The sequence below is a fragment of the Tachypleus tridentatus genome, chromosome 5, assembly GCF_004210375.1.
Source record: "Tachypleus tridentatus isolate NWPU-2018 chromosome 5, ASM421037v1, whole genome shotgun sequence".
Taxonomy (NCBI): domain Eukaryota; kingdom Metazoa; phylum Arthropoda; class Merostomata; order Xiphosura; family Limulidae; genus Tachypleus; species Tachypleus tridentatus.
The window spans coordinates 37,922,850-37,942,475 of NC_134829.1; the positions used below are offsets into that span (position 1 = coordinate 37,922,850).

Sequence of the window (19,626 nt, forward strand, 5' to 3'; positions counted from 1 at the left end):
ATGATGCGAAGTTAAGCGAAGAGTTTTAACTTACCGTCAAGCCTAACGCGGATTTTTAATCTACTACCAAACACACATTACATGGCTTCACAAAATGTCATATAAAAAACGTATTCCGCTTCATTAACAGGACCAATAACAACGGGTTCTACTCTATTACCACTTGAAAATTAGTTATATTTTATTTCAGGCAAAGACTGCTGTTGTATGACTCTTTACCGTAACTAGTAAACTATAAATAGGTGTTTTAATTTCCGTAATGTATCGGGCTCGGACAAACAACTTCTGGTGAGTTTAAACTTTGATGAAGAAAAGTTTGGAATTAAAAATAGATTTATCAAATATATGTGTGTGTGTTTTTCTTACAGCAAAGCCACATCGGGATATCTGCTGAGCCCACCGAGTGGAATCGAACCCCTGATTTTAGCGTTATAAATCCGAAGACATACCGCTGTACTAGTGAGGGGCCTTAACAAATATAGAACGTCTGCAATAAGCACTATCCAACAGATTTAAATAAGCATGCCTGTATATCACTGGCAAATAGACATTATTTTAAAATTAGAATTATATATACGTATATAGAATTTTATATAAGTGTGTAAATATAATTTTTAATCATTAATAATTAAGTCTTTAATAAGTCAGTAATAATAACACGTTAGTAGGGTGTTGTGCATTACTGCAAGGCAACAATGTTACGTTCCTTACGTTAATTAAATATATAATAATAATATTAACACGTACACGCATATATGAGTGTGTTTATGAAATGTATGAAACCCAAAGAAAAGATACACGTGCCTTATATGTATATACACTGCTGGCCAAAATCTCAACGCCAATGAACATAAAGAAAAAATATGCATTTTGCGTTGTTAGACTCAACCACTTATTTGAGTGGAGCTTCGAAAGATGAATATAAGAAAATGGAAAATAAAAATAACTTTTTTTTAGAATTTAATAGGAAAAATGTGAACACTATGAAATTAGCCTAAATACTAGCTGGTCAAAAGTTTAAGACCATATCAAAAAGAAGTCCTAAACAAGGTAGGAAATGCCCAACAAGAGTAGTGAGTTGCACAGCCGTCACTGCGAATAACTTCAAACATTCGTTTTGGCATGGTCGATATAAGCGTTTGCAGAAGGCTGGCTGGAATGTTATTCCAAGTTGTGAAGATGGCTTCACGAAGATCATGTACTGTTTGGAATTGACGTCCATTTCTATAGACTTCCCTTGCCACTCACCCCCAAACATTTTCAATGGGGTTCAGTTCGGGCGAGCATGCTAGATAGTCCAAAACAATCACGTTTTTCGCCATGAAAAAGTCCTTTGTCCTGCGGGCATTGTGGATTGCAGCGTTGTCCTGCTGAAAGATTCAGTCATTTCCACACAAGCGAAGGCCTTCAGTCAGTAAGGATGCTCTCTCCAAAATGCCAATGTAGCCAGCTGCTGTTTGACGCCCCTGTATAACCTGAAGCTCCATTGTTCAATGGAAGAAGAAAGCACCCCAAATCATGATAGAACCTCCACCACTGTGTCGTGTAGAAAATGTCTCCGGTGGAATATCCTTATCGTGCGAGTAACGTTGGAAACAATCTGGACCATCCAGGTTAAATTTTTTCTCATCAGAGGCAAAACTTTTCTACACCTCAAGTTTGGTGCTTCTCAGCACAGTTTAACGAGGCTGTTTCGTGGTGTGGAAGGAGGCGCGGTCTTTGAAGACGTTTACGGTTCTTAAAGCCTTTATTTCGTAAATGCCGTCTTATTGTTCTTGAGCTGCATTCTGCGTCCTTAAAGCCTTAATCTGGTTCGACGATCGGCTGTCTTGCCGGACAACCCTTCGAATCCTCCTGCTCAACGCCGGCGAAAATTTTTTCGGTCGACCACTTGAAATTCTCGTTCCGTATCCCTCAGGGTCTTTTAAGAAATTTGCAACAGCAGTTTTACTACGCCCAATCTCACCAGCGATGGCACATTGAGAGATACCTTGTTTTTGCAGCTCGACAATTCTGCCACGTTCAAACTGTGTCAACTTCTTATCCTTTGCCATGTTTTTACCCAATGTAACACAGGTGATGTCAGTGGGAGATGTTGACAACGCTAATGCTTGACTTGAACACAAATGACTAAATTTCGTTACGTGTTTACCGATTAACGCTTCGTTTCAGTACGGTTTTCAGTTTTGACCAGCTAGTATTTAGGCGAATTTCATAGTGTTGACATTTTCCCTATCACATGCTAAAAATGTTTTTTATTTTTATTTTTATTTTCCCTTTTCTTATTTTCATCTTTCGAAGCTCTACTCAAATAAGTGGTTGAGTCTGACAACGCAAAATGCATATTTTTTCTTTATGTTCATTGGCTTTAAGATTTTGGCCAGCAGTTTATATATGTACACACCGAAACACAAAATTAGAAAACATAAAATGTTTCGTTTATTCCATCAGTGTAGCTGATGCTAAGTGGACAGATGACCTCGTTTTCATCTTGTTTTCTCTTCCTTCTCATTATCGATGATTAACGAATGGTTAGTATTCTGAAGTGGCTGTTGTCATAGTCATGATTCTTGAAATATTTAACTTTCTGTTTGTCCGGATCACAGTTCTGGATGTTACGAATGTTCTCTTTCAGGCAATATCCAACCTGATTCTTCTGTATACAGCTATCCACAATATAAACAGGTAATGCAATGGACTTAGTATTTGGATAAACAGATAAACAATTATTTGATTGTGTAAGTGGAGTTGGGTCCAAGAAATGAAGTGCTGGTATTGATGTAATGGCATGGTTGCATCGTGAGTGTGCAGTAATGCATATCACTTTGAAGATAAGTAATTTATTCGAATGACTTCAACCTTGTATGAATCTTTTAGGTTTTTCCGAGTTGATATAGAATGACTGGTCATTTTTTAAAATGCATTTCTTAAAACTTTGGCATTTTGAAGTATCCCAAAGTTACTTTTAATTTTGTTAGAAACTTGTATGTTTTGTAGAAGAAACTTGATACTTGCAGTTGTGACTGATCTTTGCGACATCCCTGCAAGCTGAATTTATTCTTGAAAAATCCTGACACCCTGACAGATTTCTAACTAAAACTGGACGTAGATGTTGAAACTTTGATTAAGAAAAGCATTTTTAGTTGACGTCATCCAGATAGAGTTTAATCCAGGAAAGAGAGAGTGTCGATAAGATGCGAGTCTTGAATTAATGTTTCTCTCAGTTGAGGTTAGAGCGATATTAAGAATATTTACTGAATAGTTTTTAACGTTGTTTGTGTACTGGAAGAGTAGATAACAGCGCTTTGTAAAACTAGTAAAAACTATGGAGTTTGACTAAGTTTGAACTTGAAATTCCGACTGTTATTACGATATAGTCAGTATAAAATAGGCATTGGTCTATCATAAGTCCAACACATATCATGCTTTATGTCACTTACAAACAGGTTGATAAATGGCGTATCATCTCGATAGCCATGAATACACCCTTTAGTTGCTTGTAAAATGAATCATCTAGTGTGAAAAATGGTTAAATTAGGCTCACTGGAGTAATGTTTTATGGTTCTGACACTTGTCGCTAATTGAAGAAGAACCTAAAATATTGTGTGTGTGTTTTTCTTATAGCAAAGCCACATCGGACTATCTGCTCAACCCACCGAGGGGAATCGAACCCCTGATTTTAGCGTTGTAAATCCGGAGACATACCGCTGTACTAGCGAGGGGCCTCAAAATATTCAAAACCCTCATTATGTAGTATGATGGTATACAAGAATTTGATGTTCATTCTTAATAGTAATGGATTGGAAGTAAACAGCAAAACACCTAAAGAGCCTCGGCGCTTTTCTATACAAGTTGGAATATTATGTGTTGAAGGTATTATGATTTCGTCTAACAAACTAGAGATTAAACAGTTACGCAGAGAAATTGCAGGTCTTCAGGTTTGTGTCTCAGACAAAATGTAAAACAAAGACGTTCTTTTGATATTAGGTCTCGTGCTATATGGTTTGGAGTTTAATATAGTGTTCATAATTAGAAAGTCGTTCTTCTCTATATAGAAACCTTAATGCAATATGACTACAGTATCACCTTTTTATGTAGGTTTGATGGCAGTGTCACGCCTATTTTTAACTTCTTTGGGTTTGTTTTTATTATCTCTGGAAGGATTGTATTCAAATGTGCATTCTTTTATAAGATATTAAAGACTCATTACAACATTAATTGGAATATGTCATTATTACACACAGCTTGATTGCTTAGTTTGCTGAATGAATTACTGATGCCGCCTCCCAGTAGCACAACAGTTTGTCTGCAGACTTACAAAACTAAAAACCGAGTTTCGATACTCGTGGTTAGCAGAACAAAGATAGCCCTTTGTATAGCTTTATGTTTAGCTTTAAACAAACAAATTCATAAAAAACTTTATAGCATTAGAAAGTTTTCACAATCAAATGTGTGTGTGTTTTCATATAGCAAACCCGCATCGGGCTATCTGTTGAGTCCACCGAGAGGAATCGAACCCCTGGTTTTAGCGCTGTAAATCTGCAATAAACTATTTGTGGCAAGTTGTGAAAAGTCTCGTAAAAATTTGCGAAACATTATTCAACTAGAATTAAAAGTAGAATATATATATATATATATATATATATAGTTAGCCTGGAATCAGAAATTTGAGCTAAAATTTATATAGGATACTTATGTTTAAAACTAAATTTCAGCACTAAGATTCATTTTCTAAAATATAATCACTGTTCCGAATCAATAGAGAATAACCTGGCGGAAGTTCAAACGGTTTTCCACCTCTTGCACCAAACATGCTCGCCTTCCCAGCCGTGGGGCGTTATAATGTGACGGTCAATCCCACTATTCGTTGGTAAAAGAGTAGCCCAAGAGTTGGCGGTGGGTGGTGATGACTAGTTGCCTTACCTCTAGTCTTACACTGCTAAAATAGGGACGACTAGCGCAGATAGCCCTCGAGTAGCTTTGCGCGCAATTAAAAAAAAAAATCCTCTCGACCTATTATGTACAAATAATTATAACTAGTGGTACATTACTTTCTAACAAATTTATTTCAGATCTCGCTGTAAAGTTTCACTGTAGATGTTCATTTGCTTACAGGGTAAGAACAAAAAGATAAAAACTTTACTAGTTATATTTTGGCTTAAAATCTTGCACAAAAATTTCTAAAAGTTTGTAAATATAAGTCAATTAATTCACCATATTACAAAAAGTGTACATTTATGATAAAAGCCTCGATAACTGATTTTTTTCTCATAATTACCATACATTTTCTACTTCTAGAATATTATATTAGTTATAAAATTCGTTATTTTCAATGTAGTTCAATTAACGAGAAAAATAACATAATTTTTAATACGATAGTGTAGAAAAATATTTCAGGTTTTCATTTTTTTGGAGTTCTTCATAAGTAGCTCCAAAAGATGCTTGACAGATGGCACCACTCTCAAATATTCTACATGTTCTGTGGGCTTTACAGTTGTGACTCCGTAAGTTTTGTTTTGTTTTTCAATTTCGCGCAAAAATAAACACGAGGGCTATCTGCGCTAGCCGTCCTTAATTTAGCAGTGTAAGACATGAGGGAAGACAGCCATTCATTACCACCCACCACCAACTCTTGGGCTACTCTTTTACCAACGAATAGTGAGATTGACCGAAAGTTATAACGCCCCCATGGCAAAAGGGCGAGCGTGTTTGGTGTGATAATACAACATTTGAAAAGCCCCGCCCCAATGGCCCAGCAGTATCTCTGCGGATTGGCAAAACTAGAAATCGGGTTTCGATACCTATTTTGGGCAGAGCACTGTGTAGCTTTGTGCTTAACTGCAAACAAGCAATGCAACATGTTAAATCTTTTCAAAACAAAAATGTTTCAATTTTGTTTGCAGGTTCTTCGACTACAATGGCTAAACATCCAGAATCGATAAAAATTCCAGTGTAAAGTTTTCATACTATTAGACTGAAATTCTAACAACATTATATCTCAAATAAATATAATCATTATGGGAACTGAAAGCTAATAGCACACGGCTCCATCAAGACAAAGTAGCCAATCACAAATTCAAATCAACATGCCAGTTCCCTCGTACGATGCAAGTAGGAGTGAAAATTTATAGTGTACAATTTACAACTATCTCACATTAAGTTATCTGCCTTTGAGTCGCTGAAAAGAAGAAGAAAAGGCCTCAGGAAGTCACTTCCCGCACACAGTTTGACTCTGTATTGCTCAAAAGATTCCCTCATTAGAAATGGTCATCACATCGTACCATCTGTGGTGAAAGAAGGGACCGAAGGTCGAGGAACTCATCCTAGCATCGTGTCCATAAATTGTGAACACTCCTCACCCCCACCTCACCCCCCGCAGAACTACATTTCATGTTTATGAGTGTAAAAGAAAAAAAAGCTTTTCGGCTTATCAGTTTGACAGAATACTTCCCAATTTAGATTATCAATGGAGCACAAACTATCACTTAGTAACATAATTTGTGCTCGTCTTAGAGAACAGCAACACTGAGCTATTGCTGTGTCCTCTACGGAAAGTTGAATTCAGTAGTAGTACTGAACCGTTTACCAATGATAATGTTTATGTGAAATAGAGCCACAGAGAATCATTATAAACAAATGAGGACACATCACAAGAGCCACAGAGTATCATTATAAACAAATGAGGACACACCACAAGAGCCACAGAGTATCATTATAAACAAATGAGGACACACCACAAGAGATAATAAACGAGAAACTGATGTTCTAACATTCACGATGGAATACCCCTCCTCTTGTTAGGTTTCGAAAGGACAAAAAAAAAGTTTATTAAACACAGATCGTTCGAAATAACCATCACACAACAGATCGACCTGCAGAAGCACACACGTGAATCAGTAACAAATCATTATTTTAAAATTGGGAATATATATTTATATGTATAATAATTAAAATTTAATGTTAAATGTATTTACGTTTTGCAAAAAAAAAAAAAAAAAAAATTGCGTTTTCTTACAGCAAAGCCACATCGGACTACATGCTGAGTCCACCGAGTGGAATCGGACATCTGATTTTAGCGTTGTATAGCCGTAGACTTGCTGCTGTACCAGCAGGGGACGCCTTAGTAAGATATCCTACAGATTCACAACTTGCATTCTCCAACCAGTGGTTCCGGTATATAAATGTTGCAGCATATAGCCTTTATATGTTTATCCCTCATCAGCACACTTGACCCTGGATCTAATATTTATCTACGTTCCACATGGGCCTCATCCTGTCATTGACATCACTGTACATACACTTTGTCCCATAGCATACAAAACAAATATTTTAATATTTATTTCACTACATAGACTGTTGTAGAGGTTAATCCATCAGAGTAACACAGTATCCTTTGGTCTGTTTTGTTTATAATGTCATTGTAGCAGTCACATATGTGCATCTCAAACACACAATTACGAAAGGTAAGGTTTTATCACTGCTGTGAATCGTTACAAGTAATCAATGTCATGATTCTAAAGTTCGAAATATAGCTAGTATTAAATATTAAATAAAATAAAAAAATGGTGAAAAACATTGGGGGGCTTATAATTTTCCCACTTTGTCGAAATCAGTGTATCGTAGTCACCTTATGTTTTATTCTGTTCCTGCTTACACGATCGAATTATCCCTAAAGAATTTCATTTCAACTAAAATTTCATCGACTTATGTTTGACAGTTATGAACTTCATCGTCTTGGCATTAATAGACTTTCTCATTGTTCCAAAAAGCTACCACGTGATTCTTTTTCTTAAGGACTTTGCTATAAACAACTGTTTTATATGAATGATTCATGAAGAGACAAGAAAATCAGTGAACTAAATGAAAAGTATTTTTCAACATTAGCAACACAATATCCTATAAGTAAAACATTACAGAACATTAAGAGTTCATTGTATGCGTGATATGTCATAATTTGAATGAGCAGTTTACACGTCATGGTAGTCTGGATAGAACTGAATTAACATTAAAACGATGTCAGACGGGTGAATTACGTAAGTAGAGAGTGTGTGTGTGTGTGTGTGTGTGTGTGTGTGTGTGTGTGTTTTCTTATAGCAAAACCATAGTGGGTTATCTGCTGTGACCACTGAGGGGACTCGAACCCCTAATTTTAGCGTTGTAAATCCGAAGGCTTACCGCTCTCCCAGCAGAGACCGATAAGTGGAGAGAGTTTCTCTCAAGAAATCATCTATCGAGTAACAATAACTCTTACTAATTGCAAGGGTAATACGAATGAATAACATTTATTGGAACAATAAACATAGTACGTGTAGCTGTTGTTACTTATACGGAATGATAGCTTTTACTGGACCACGTGGCTTGCTATTGAAGGAAAAGCTCCAGACTATACTGACTAATTGGAAGAATCCTCACATTTACCAAGAACAATTAGCTCTTGTCATTCTCATTACAACATAGGTGGCGTCTTGACCTCCAGGCATCACCTGAATAGCCGTTAAAGCACACTGGTGTTAACATCTTTATACGTTTAGTATTAAAAATAATCTTGCAGGACCATAAAAGGTAACAATTTCCAAGTGCAACAAAGGTAACTATATAACGAAATCAACTTATCCGACTTTTTGACCACATGTTATTCAAAATCTACACATAAAATAAATAATATGATATTACAAGGAACTAAAAAAAAATGTGTTGTACATTCAATTACCACGATTTTACGACTCACAAAGTACTCTATAAGAGAAACCATTAATGGTGTGGTATTTACAGACGGGACAAACTTTTTGACAGGTTCTAGATAGAATATTCAGCGAGCAGAATTCACACAGAAAATTGAGAATTGTGTGATAGAGATAATAGGACTGAGTTTCTTTTTAGTGAACAAATACTTGAGCTGGATATGTTTTTGAAAAACAAGCAGAATCTTTATTTAAACAATGAAAGGAAGACTAGCACGTGTAGACACAGTCCTTCCTTCCACATGTAGTCTTCGCTTTCTTTCCTTCCTTTAGCTGACACGCAGCCTTTGTTTTCTTTCTCTTGAGATCGAACTGTCTAACACTATAGACTTCGAGAAAAGAACAAGTCCTTCATGCTTGTCAGTTATTGGAGAACTGAATCAAAAAATTGCGTTCGGATACAAAATGTTAACTCGCTTTTTTTGTCCAATTGATTGTGTCGTCTTATGACCAATGTTCCCTGACGGCACTGGTCAGGTCTTATTTTCATTCAGGGTTATAATCGGCCAGCCAATTATATTTCAATGTTAACTTCACATTTTTTCATCAAGATTCCACTGAAACATTCATGTAGACAGAGAAGACGTCTCCTGCTAGTATTTTATTTGTTGTTAAACCCAAAACTACACAATGGACGAACTGTGCTCCGTCCACTGCGGGTATCAAAACCCAATTTTAGAGTTATAGGCCCACTTACTTATCACTAATCTATCGGGAGGTACATATTAGAAAACATAGCAGTTAGAACAAGCTAATGTTAGCAACTTTCTGGGTCACCATGATAGTTTATATTTCTATTCACTTTAGAATGTATAAAACCCATGAAATGACTGTATTTCCCAATAGCGTAATTACCTGTTGATTTGCCTGACTCACACAATGGTGTGTTAAGCAGGTAGAGGTACTTTTCAATCTATCTCGGTAAAAATACGTGAAAAATAGAAGAAAAATATTTTTTATAAACTTTGACCTCTTTCTTAACCGACTCTCTACACCTCTGCTACATTCTATAACAGTCCCTTTCCATTATATTTTACGTTTGGCTTTGTTAGTAGTTTAGTCTACTACTATCAAGCATGGCTAGGTGGTTAAGGCACTCAACTCGTAATCTGAGGGTCGCGGGTTCGAGTCTCCTTCACACCAAGCATGCTTCCCCTAGCTGCCTTCCCTCCAGTCTTACACTGCTAAATTAGGGACGGCTAACGCAGATAGACCTCATGTAGCTTTGCGCGAAATTCAAAACAAACTATGAGTAGTTTAGTAAAAAAAATGAATTGCAAGTAAAAATATTAAAAGTAATTATAAAAAAATAGAGAAGCATTTGGCATTACATTCAACATTTATTTGGTATATAAGGTCTCAGACATGTACAGTAAAATGTTAAGTTCTTAAACTATTCGGTCTCGTCGAATTGCAGGTTAATATAATACTAAGTAAAATAACAAATTTACAAGTGAAAACATGTTTAATATCTAACCTATATAAAAGCCTGTTTATTTCATGTCATGCTTGATTTCTCGGAACAAGAGAAGTCATAAATGCCAAAATGCATTAAAGATTGGTTTGTTTCGAATTTTGTGCAAGGGTGCACGAGGGATATCTGCGCTAAAATCATTTATTTAGTTAGATCGGTTTGGTTTATTTTGAATTTCGCGCAAATCTACACGAGGGCTATCTGCGCTAGCCGTCCTAATTTAGCAGAGTAAGACTAGAGATGAGGTAGCTAGTCATCACCACCCACCGCCAACTGTTTTACCACGAATAGTGAAATTGACCGTCACCTTATTACGCCCCCACGGCTGAAAGAACGAGCATATTTGGTGTGAAGGGGATTCGAACCCGCGACCCTCAGATTACGAGTCGAGTGCCTTAACCCACCTGGCCATGCCGGACAAACATGGCTGGATGGAAAGAAAAAGTATTTCAAAGTAACATATATTAGGAAACATACTGATATTAAAAACTATATCGCAGTTTCGAGTTAAATTTGTAGTTTTCTTTTAACAAACACAAATGAGACTAAACATTTTGTATATTTTAACCCATATTATATAACTGTGAAGTAAATGTTATTGCAATAAATCTGATTTTAAAAATTTAAATTAACCCAAGTTACGCAACTGAAATTACTTACTTCAGACGAGTTCATTGATTGATAATTTGCTATGAAATATCCACAAAATCTACTGAGTATATACACTGTTTAGACTGTTGGTGATTAAGTCAAAAATTCTATACAGAAAAGATTTATTGTAAATCTAAGAAACTGAATTTGTTGAGCTGGTACTTAATACAAAATGTATTAAAAACTGCAGAAACTGATTTCTTGTGAATATTTCATACTTTACTTTTGTTGGGTAAATGCTCAATATTGGAGTGTTTCCAGATAACGTATATTAATTACAAGCAAGCAGGTGTTAAAAATCCTTATTTGGTTGTTAATTTCATATCCTGAACCAAGGCTACATTTTAAACTGAATACTTACTTGATTGTATATACCTTTTTTTTTAATATTTTTCCTCTCAATTTATGTCTACATAAATTTAGAAACAAACTATTTAACAGTTTTATAAAGAAATTACTTGTAATATACCACTACTACAATAAGTGTCCCCTGGTGAGTGAATCTAAAAGCTAAAATTATGCATAACAAAGCTATGTGTATGAATTTTTTTTAGCCCAAAACCTTTTGTATTTATTCAAATTTTCATTGTCTTTGAAGCATACACGTAGCTACAGTTGAAACTATCTTTTGCTTCAGTGAAAGATATATTGTTATTTTGATTAAATGTCACAACCTTATACCAATACATGTTCTGGAAATTAAAACATTTAAATCATAAACTGTTCTCAAGTGTATCTTCACAAGGCATGGTCTGATAGAAAGTTTCTATAATTAATTTGTTGCTACGAAAACTTAAATAACTTGCCTATGACAAAATACAGTTGTTTATATGTCTTTAACATTGTAACAAGGAAAATTACCTGTGAACTGTTCAAAAATCCTCTTGAAAAGCTCTTGGATTGCAGTGCTGTTGCCAATGAATGTAACAGCCATCTTCAAACCTCGAGGAGGAATGTCACATGTCTTGACATTGTTAAGGATCCATTCCACAAGATAGCTGCTGTTTTTGGTTTGTACGTTCAGCATCTGTTCATCCACTTCCTTCATGTTCATCCGTCATCTGAAAATAGCAGCAACTGTTCAGTAACAGCTGTGACGAGGATCACGAGCTTCCATCATGTTCTTGGTGTCAAACATTTGTTGAGTCAGCTCAGGGACGGTGAGGGCTCGGTACTGCTGGCTGGCTCTTGATGTCAGAGCAGCAAAACCTGGCATGAAGAAGTGTAGGCGTGGGAATGGTAAGTTAAGTTTTCTTAACTCGGCATTAAACTGCCCTGGGAACTGAAGACATGTGATGACTCCAGACATGGTAGCACTAACCAGATGATTCAGATCAGAGTAGTTATTTTAAGTATAAGGAAACAGATGTCATACAAGACTTCATTATCAATACACAAAGTTTCATCTGTGTTTTCTGCAAGTTGATGAACAGAGAGAGTTGCATTGTATGGTTCCACGACTGTGTCTGAAACCTGTGAAATTCATAATACATCTGTTTATAACGATCATAATATCTAAGTACACAGAATTTGTGATTAATTTAAAGGTGAAATATGAAACGTGGCATTTTTTTAAAACTTAAAATTCAAACATTTACTTTTTACAAAAAACGTGGATGTGGATATATTACCAACACCAAAATTAGTTTGGGTAGGTTTATACCTACCTGTAGTACTTCAAGACATTAATATTGTAAGAGAAAGTTTGAGAAATATTTGCTCTTTCATCAAATGAAACACAATAAGTAATAAAAGGGTTAACTTTCCCAAACAGTTTCAGCTAGAATACATACGAAAATATCCAAAAAGATATGTATTTATTTAAGACCTTTCCTGAAAAGAATACAGTAGATAATATATAATGAGGGGCGGGCATGGCCAAGCGTGTTAAGGTGTACGACTCGTAATCTGAGGGTTGCGGGTTCGCATCCTCGTCGCGCCAAACATGCTCGCCCCTTTCAGCTGGGGTGTTATAATGTGACGGTCAATCCCACTATTCGTTGGTAAAAGAGTAGCCCAAGAGTTGGCGGTGGGTGGTGATGACTAGCTGCCTTCCCTCTAGTCTTACACTGTTAGGGACGGCTAACGCAGATAGCCCTCATGTAGCTTTGCGCGAAATTCAAACAAACAAGATATAATGAAATACATAAATAAGGATTATTTCTATACTTAAACACTTGACATAGAGAGAAATGTAGAATGTCTTTTTAAGGCCCTTTTCCTTTTGAATGTCTTAAATGTTAATACTTTCTTTTCTGCATTTTATTTTATTATTACAGGTTTTATTAAGAATTTATAAATAATAATATTTTTATAATAATTTTGTCACAAAATTACAATATGATACTTCCTATCAAATCACATAAAGTGTAATCTGAGTTGAAAGAAATGCAAGAAATTAAAAGAATATTAATAACAATAACTTTTGCTATAAGTAAGTAAATGAATTTAATTTGAAAATACAATAAAAAACGAGTCAAACGCCTTAACACGCTTGGCCATGCCAGGTCTCCACCACAAAACTTAGTCACATTCAACTATTATGATGAAATGCCAAAAAGTAAAGAAATAAAAAGAGAAACAATTTTAACTTAGTTATTCCATTTACTTCTAGGGTTGCAGATAATATTGCAATTAAGTATCAACTGAAAGATAATGGAAATTCTACTAATTTAACCATTTTAGAATTAGGGATTAGGCTTAGAACAGCATATAGAATGTAAAGGCTTAGAGCTCCAAATTAATTAAGTATTTCAACATTTTAATTTTAGTTACTTTTGATGATGAAATCTAGAAAAACAACAACAACAAACTATTCAGTAACTTATCTGTGGGTTTATTATAATATACATTAATTATTTCTAGCTGTAACTGTGAATCACTATAGTATGTACCTGTCGGATCATTCCCACCCTCATCTGAAATAACTTCCCAGAACTTTAAAAGGAAAAACATCTAACACAGCTTAAACAAAAGCTCATTTTGTGTAACACTCCATCAAAAAATGTTGTTGGTTGTATCACATCAATATTTATGGACTCGTGTAACAAAAAACTATTTTAAAACCAAAGGGGAAAAAAATTATTGTTCACACATATCTTTAGATTATTGTTACTGTTGTAGAAAGTTACATATTCTTAACAAGTTTAAAATATTTAGCCTATTATTTTTCACTAAAATCATACAATTTTGTATACAAATTTCAAAATCATGTGAATTATAATTTTAATCACAAATTATACCTCAAATCAGCTATCTCTTGGTAATTACTGTTATGATAAATCTGTAATCACATACTTTGTGTTTCTACTCACATGGTGAAGTAAACACAGTTGTAAACTGTTTCCTCTCAATGTGTATTGCACAACAGCCCGCTAAATCTCAAGAACTGAAAGCTTGTTTGTTTGTTTGGAATTTCGCACAAAGCTACTCGAGGGCTATCTGCGCTAGCCATCCATAATTTAGTAGTGTAAAACTACAGGGAAGGTAGATAATCATCACCACCCATTGCCAACTCTTGGGCTACTCTTTTACCAACGAATAGTGGGATAGGCCGTAACAATATAACGCCTCCTTGGCTGAAGGGCTAGCAAATTTGGTGTGAGGGGGATTTGAACCCGCGACCCTCAGTTTACGAGTCGAACGCCTTAACCCACATGGCCTAACAGATGTCATGACTGCAATTACAAGTAATTAAACAGTCAGTTAACCAATATTCAATACAAATTAGTCACCAGAATATTTTACAATTGCCTATCATACTTACTAATTAGTAAATTTATATGATTTGAGGATAGTTTAAATACTTTGGTGGAAATAATAAAAAATAAAACAAATTCAACTTTACAAACACTACAACTCAATGAAAGAAAAAAAACACGTAATTTTAAAGGAAGAACCAAACATCAATAAGAAACCTTTATTAACTCTTAATTTAAGTAATTTCTAGTCGTGTGACTTCTCTGCTTTGTACAGCACATATTAAGATAAGAAACTTGGGACCTCCCAAGTGTAGTCCCAAAACCATTAGTGGTTCAAGATGGTTCTCAGGTGGTTTACGGGTTGATCCAAAACTTAAGTCACATCAAAAACAGTGATATTATTCTCATTAATTTTAATAAATTTTTATAGCGACAAACGAAAACTGGTAGGCTAGAACATGTAGGTAGTATTTTGCACCCCGAAGCTATCGGCTGACGAAAACGTCAGAGAATCACTGATCTAAATAAACAGCCTGTACATGATGTACAGAATTTCATTTACAAATGAGCAGAGCAGACAGCTGCCTAGAGTGTCAAATTTAAGAAACATCAAACGAAAGTGGCAATAAAAGTTTGATTAATTATGTTTTTATTTAATTTTGTTATGTGGGGTGCCGCACAAGAACGAGATAACAATCAGAGCACTAAGCGATCATGTGACTAAAATAATAGCTTTATTTCTGGTGAGATCACGTGGATAATCACTGGCGGTAAAATTGTGTATTATGAAGTACTATTCAGAGTGTAATAATATATATATTTAATAGACTTCACTTAATTTCAGTTATTAAGTTTTAAATTATATTATTAAACTGAATTTTTTTTTCTGGTAGTTGTTTATTTATGACGAGTTATTTTAGTATTGTCGAAATGGTTTGAATTTCACGCGAAACTACAGAAGACTTATCTGCGCTAGCTGTCACTATTTGAGCAGTGAAAGACTAAAGGGAAGACAGCAACTCATCTCTACCTACCACCAACTCATGGGTTATTCTTTTTACCAACGAATAGTGGAATTGATCGTAACATTATAAAGCTGAAAAGATGAGCATGTTTGTTGGAACGAGGATTCGAACTCGCGACTCAAAGATTATGAGGCAAACACCACTAATCATCTGGTCAAACCAGACCTTTCGAAATGGTGTACCAGTGTAAAAGCTAATAAATGACTGGATGTTGTTTTGTTTTTTACTTTGCCTCTTTATTAGTTGTTTTATTACTAATTTTAATGGGCCTGGCATGGCCAGATAGTTAGGGCGTTCGGCTCGTAATCTGAGGGTCGCAGGTTCGAATCTCAGTGGCACCAAACATGCTCGCCCTTTCATTTGGGGGGCGTTAAAATGTTTCGATCAATCGCACTATTCGTTGGTAAAAGGGTAGCCCAAGAGTTGGCGGTGGGTGGTGATGACTGGCTGCCTTCCCTCTAGTCTTACACTGCTAAATTAGGGATAGCTAGCGCAGATAGCCCTCATGTAATTTTGTTTGTCATTAAGCACAAAACTACAAAATAGACTAACTCTGCTCTACCCGCTGCAGGCATGACAAACATATTTTAGTGCTACAAGTTATTTGTTTTTTTATTTCTTGGTTGTTTCGCATTGGACCAATACGGCCTTGTGATTTCAGGATCACAGTTTCGATTCACATTGCCATCAAATTTGCACACACTGTTTCATGCCGAGGCTGTTAAAACTGTACTAACTTTGTACTAATCTATTTACGGGCCCGTCAATTATTCGATTAACAAATATCATTATTCGACCAATTCTAACTGTTGTCACACACTATAACTCTAATAATGGACTTATCTCTGCCGAATTGTTTAATAAGCAGGCTTCTATTGCTCCAAACACTAAAGTGGAAATGCATGTTCCAACAATGTCAAAAACGTTGTAGCTTATTATAATACAAAATTTCCTCTCATAAAGTCCTTGAACCATTTTGAACCATTTTCAGAGAATTCATTTCTGACTGCTCATTCTCAGTTCAATGAGCTGTTTCTTAGAAAGTCCAGGTCACACTGACGTAATTTTTTGGATGCGCTATGCAAATACATCTACGTTAGATGGATAAAACTACATTTTAATGTTCCATTAAGAACGCTGTATACCTTTCGCAGCTTACTGTGGTACCATCCCTTCAACTTCTTGTGGGACAATTCACATAACTTCATCACACCACTGATGTTTTTTTTTATTATTATTAAATAAAGAATTTTTATCTTCAATAACTCATTTTATTATTTTTGTGCCGACATATTAAATATTTGTTTTTCAAAATTGTGAATAACTATATTTCAATAGCATTCAAATTTATTATTTCATTCAAGACTTCATGAAAAATGTTGAAATCATCATTTCTATCATACACTTTGTTTCCTTCTTTGAAAATAAATTTATGTATGTTACGTTTACATGTATATGTAGTTCAAGAGGTAGACATTTTACAAACATTACCTGAACATGAAAGTTGAGCTTGTAACGTTTCCATCAATGTCCTAAAATGTAGAAGTAAAACGATAATTATTCTGTTCTCCAAGTGGCTTGCTGTATCTGTTTTTCAACGAGTATATAAAATATATTCAGAAACTCAACTACAGACATACATTTCACATTGCTCAACATCGCTTCTTTTTGTTGCTGCACATCAACCATTTCACACAAATAGTCTTTTTACTACATTATACACAGCTGCCTTAAGGCTTTGGCAGAAACTGGATCTGATAATTTACCGATAAATAAAGTGTCTGCTCTTCTTGATTGAAAAAAACGTTATATGGACTTTTCGTGACAAAACACGTGAACCATGAACAACACTTTATTTTTCTCCATTTCTGGTAAATCAAAGAATGTGTTTTCACATTGAAGAGCTAGGAATGATATAAAATTTTGACTGAATCGACAGTTAGTTGGTAGTTGTTTGCAAATCATATTTCCTACTCAAAATTAAAATACAACATGAGAGATAAAATGTACAGCTCTTTTTTAAATTTACCCAACTCTTGCAATAATTTATCACTTATGCTCATAAATAAGATGAGATAAAACGGCACTACCTACAACGTAGATAGCTTAACAATTGAATACGAGTGGGAAAACACAGTATGCTTACATTTTGTTTTATCAGGTTATGAAAACATGATTCACTCTCTTCGTCTATAATATTTCAGAAATGGACCTTCAGGTTTCACCTACACTAAAATTAAATATAAAATTCAGCCAAGACCTTCTTACCTCAAACATTGGTTGTAGTACTTGCTTCCCATCCCCCTAGTTGAACAGCGGTACGTCTACGGACTTACAACGCTAGAAACCGGATTTCGATATCCGTGATGAGCAACGTAAAGATAACCCTTTGTGCGGCTTTGTGCTTAACTTCAAACATACAAACCGTTTTTTCAGCCTCGGCATAATGTCTCTCAGTTCTGTGTTTCTTCAAGTACAAATTTTAGCTTTACATTACAGTTTTGGACTAAATATGTCACACCTTTTCGATTGATGTATTTGACCACGTCCAAGATCTCACTGGTGAACTTACTCTATGTAATTCTGCCTAAAAATATTTCAGTTTGAGGGTAGGCTGGTAGGTCTTGATGAGTAATCAAACAGAATTTATAGTATTCGCGTTCCACGCTTGGTATTGGTGGCGAACAAAAATATAGCTAACAAAATGGCAAAAAAAAAAGTATCACAGATTAATTTACTCTTATCCTGCCTAAAAGAATTTCAAGCGCCGCGGCTAATGAGGATTTCATCTTGTTTTGAGGTTTTACATTAGGACTAATCGGTAGTGATTATTTAGTCTTCCTCAGCAAATGCCACTAAGCCCTAATCAGTAAGACCCAGCATGACCAGGTGGTTAAAGCGCCCTACTCGTAATAGAGCGATCACAGGATCGAATCCCAATCACACCAAATATACCCACCTTTCAACCGTAGAAGCGTAATAATGTATCAATTAATCCCACTATTCGTTGGTTAAAGAGTAGCCTAAGAGTTGACGGCGACTGGTAATGACTAGCTCCCTTCCCTCTAGTCTTACACTGCTGAAATAGGGATGGCTAGCGCAGACAGCCCTTGTGTAGTTTTACGCGAAATTCAAAAAAACAAACACTAATTAGTCAACAAGTATGACGTCACTGTTATAGTAAATAATGGGAGTTATATCAACATAGCGTCTCTATCTGAAGCTTCTGTTTGCTTAAAGGCAACGAATTTTCTTTAAATGAAATTAAACATGCGATCCGTACATTCGAAAACACTGGAAAAAACTCTACATAAACAAACATGGATAAAAATTCTAAGAATTCAATTCTTAACCCAAAAATAGGAATAAAAAATGTACACAGATCAAATCCATGAGCAAGTGTCAAGTCTACTTTTTAATTTTATATAAATAGCAGGTTGACAATTCTATGGCCTGGCATGGCCAAGCGCGTAAGGCGTGCGACTCGTAATCCGAGGGTCACGGTTTCGCGCCCGCGTCGCGCTAAACATGCTCGCCCTCCCAGCCGTGGGGGCGTTATAATGTGACGGTCAAGCCCACTTTTCGTCGGTAAAAGAGTAGCCCAAGAGTGGGTGGTGATGACTAGCTGCCTCTAGTCTTACACTGCAAAATTAAGGACGGCTAGCACAGATAGCCTTCGAGTAGGAGTAGATTTGTGCGAAATTCCAAAACCAAACCAAACCAAACCAAACTGACAATTCTACTTATAATAAACACGTGGCCCCGTGACATGTGGGTTTATTTCATTCACTATATAGGTTTGTCAAAATATTTATATGAAGTGCAGTGACGTCGAAGCCACAAATTTTATATATTTGACTAATATAGCAGCCATAAATTATTTTAATTTTCTGTGGGTCACGCTCCAGATCTCCAACGTAAAAACTGATTTTAGAAGCTCCTTATACTTTTGATACCCCAATATAAAATCTACATTCTGGGTAAGCACCCCAACTTTTCAACTCCTCTCTACGCCATTGACATCAACTGGAGAT

The 19,626-nt window shown here is 35.6% G+C and overlaps 1 protein-coding gene across 1 annotated transcript; it reads right to left on the reverse strand.

Annotated features, from left to right (window-relative positions):
• Positions 1-11,466: 11,466 nt before the first annotated feature.
• Positions 11,467-18,661, reverse strand: LOC143250957 (tubulin beta chain-like). The gene is given in 3 exon segments (XM_076502192.1): positions 11,467-12,204; positions 12,207-12,339; positions 17,861-18,661. Coding segments are annotated over 3 exon segments (654 nt in total). The 5' UTR covers positions 17,870-18,661; the 3' UTR covers positions 11,467-11,692.
• Positions 18,662-19,626: the final 965 nt, after the last annotated feature.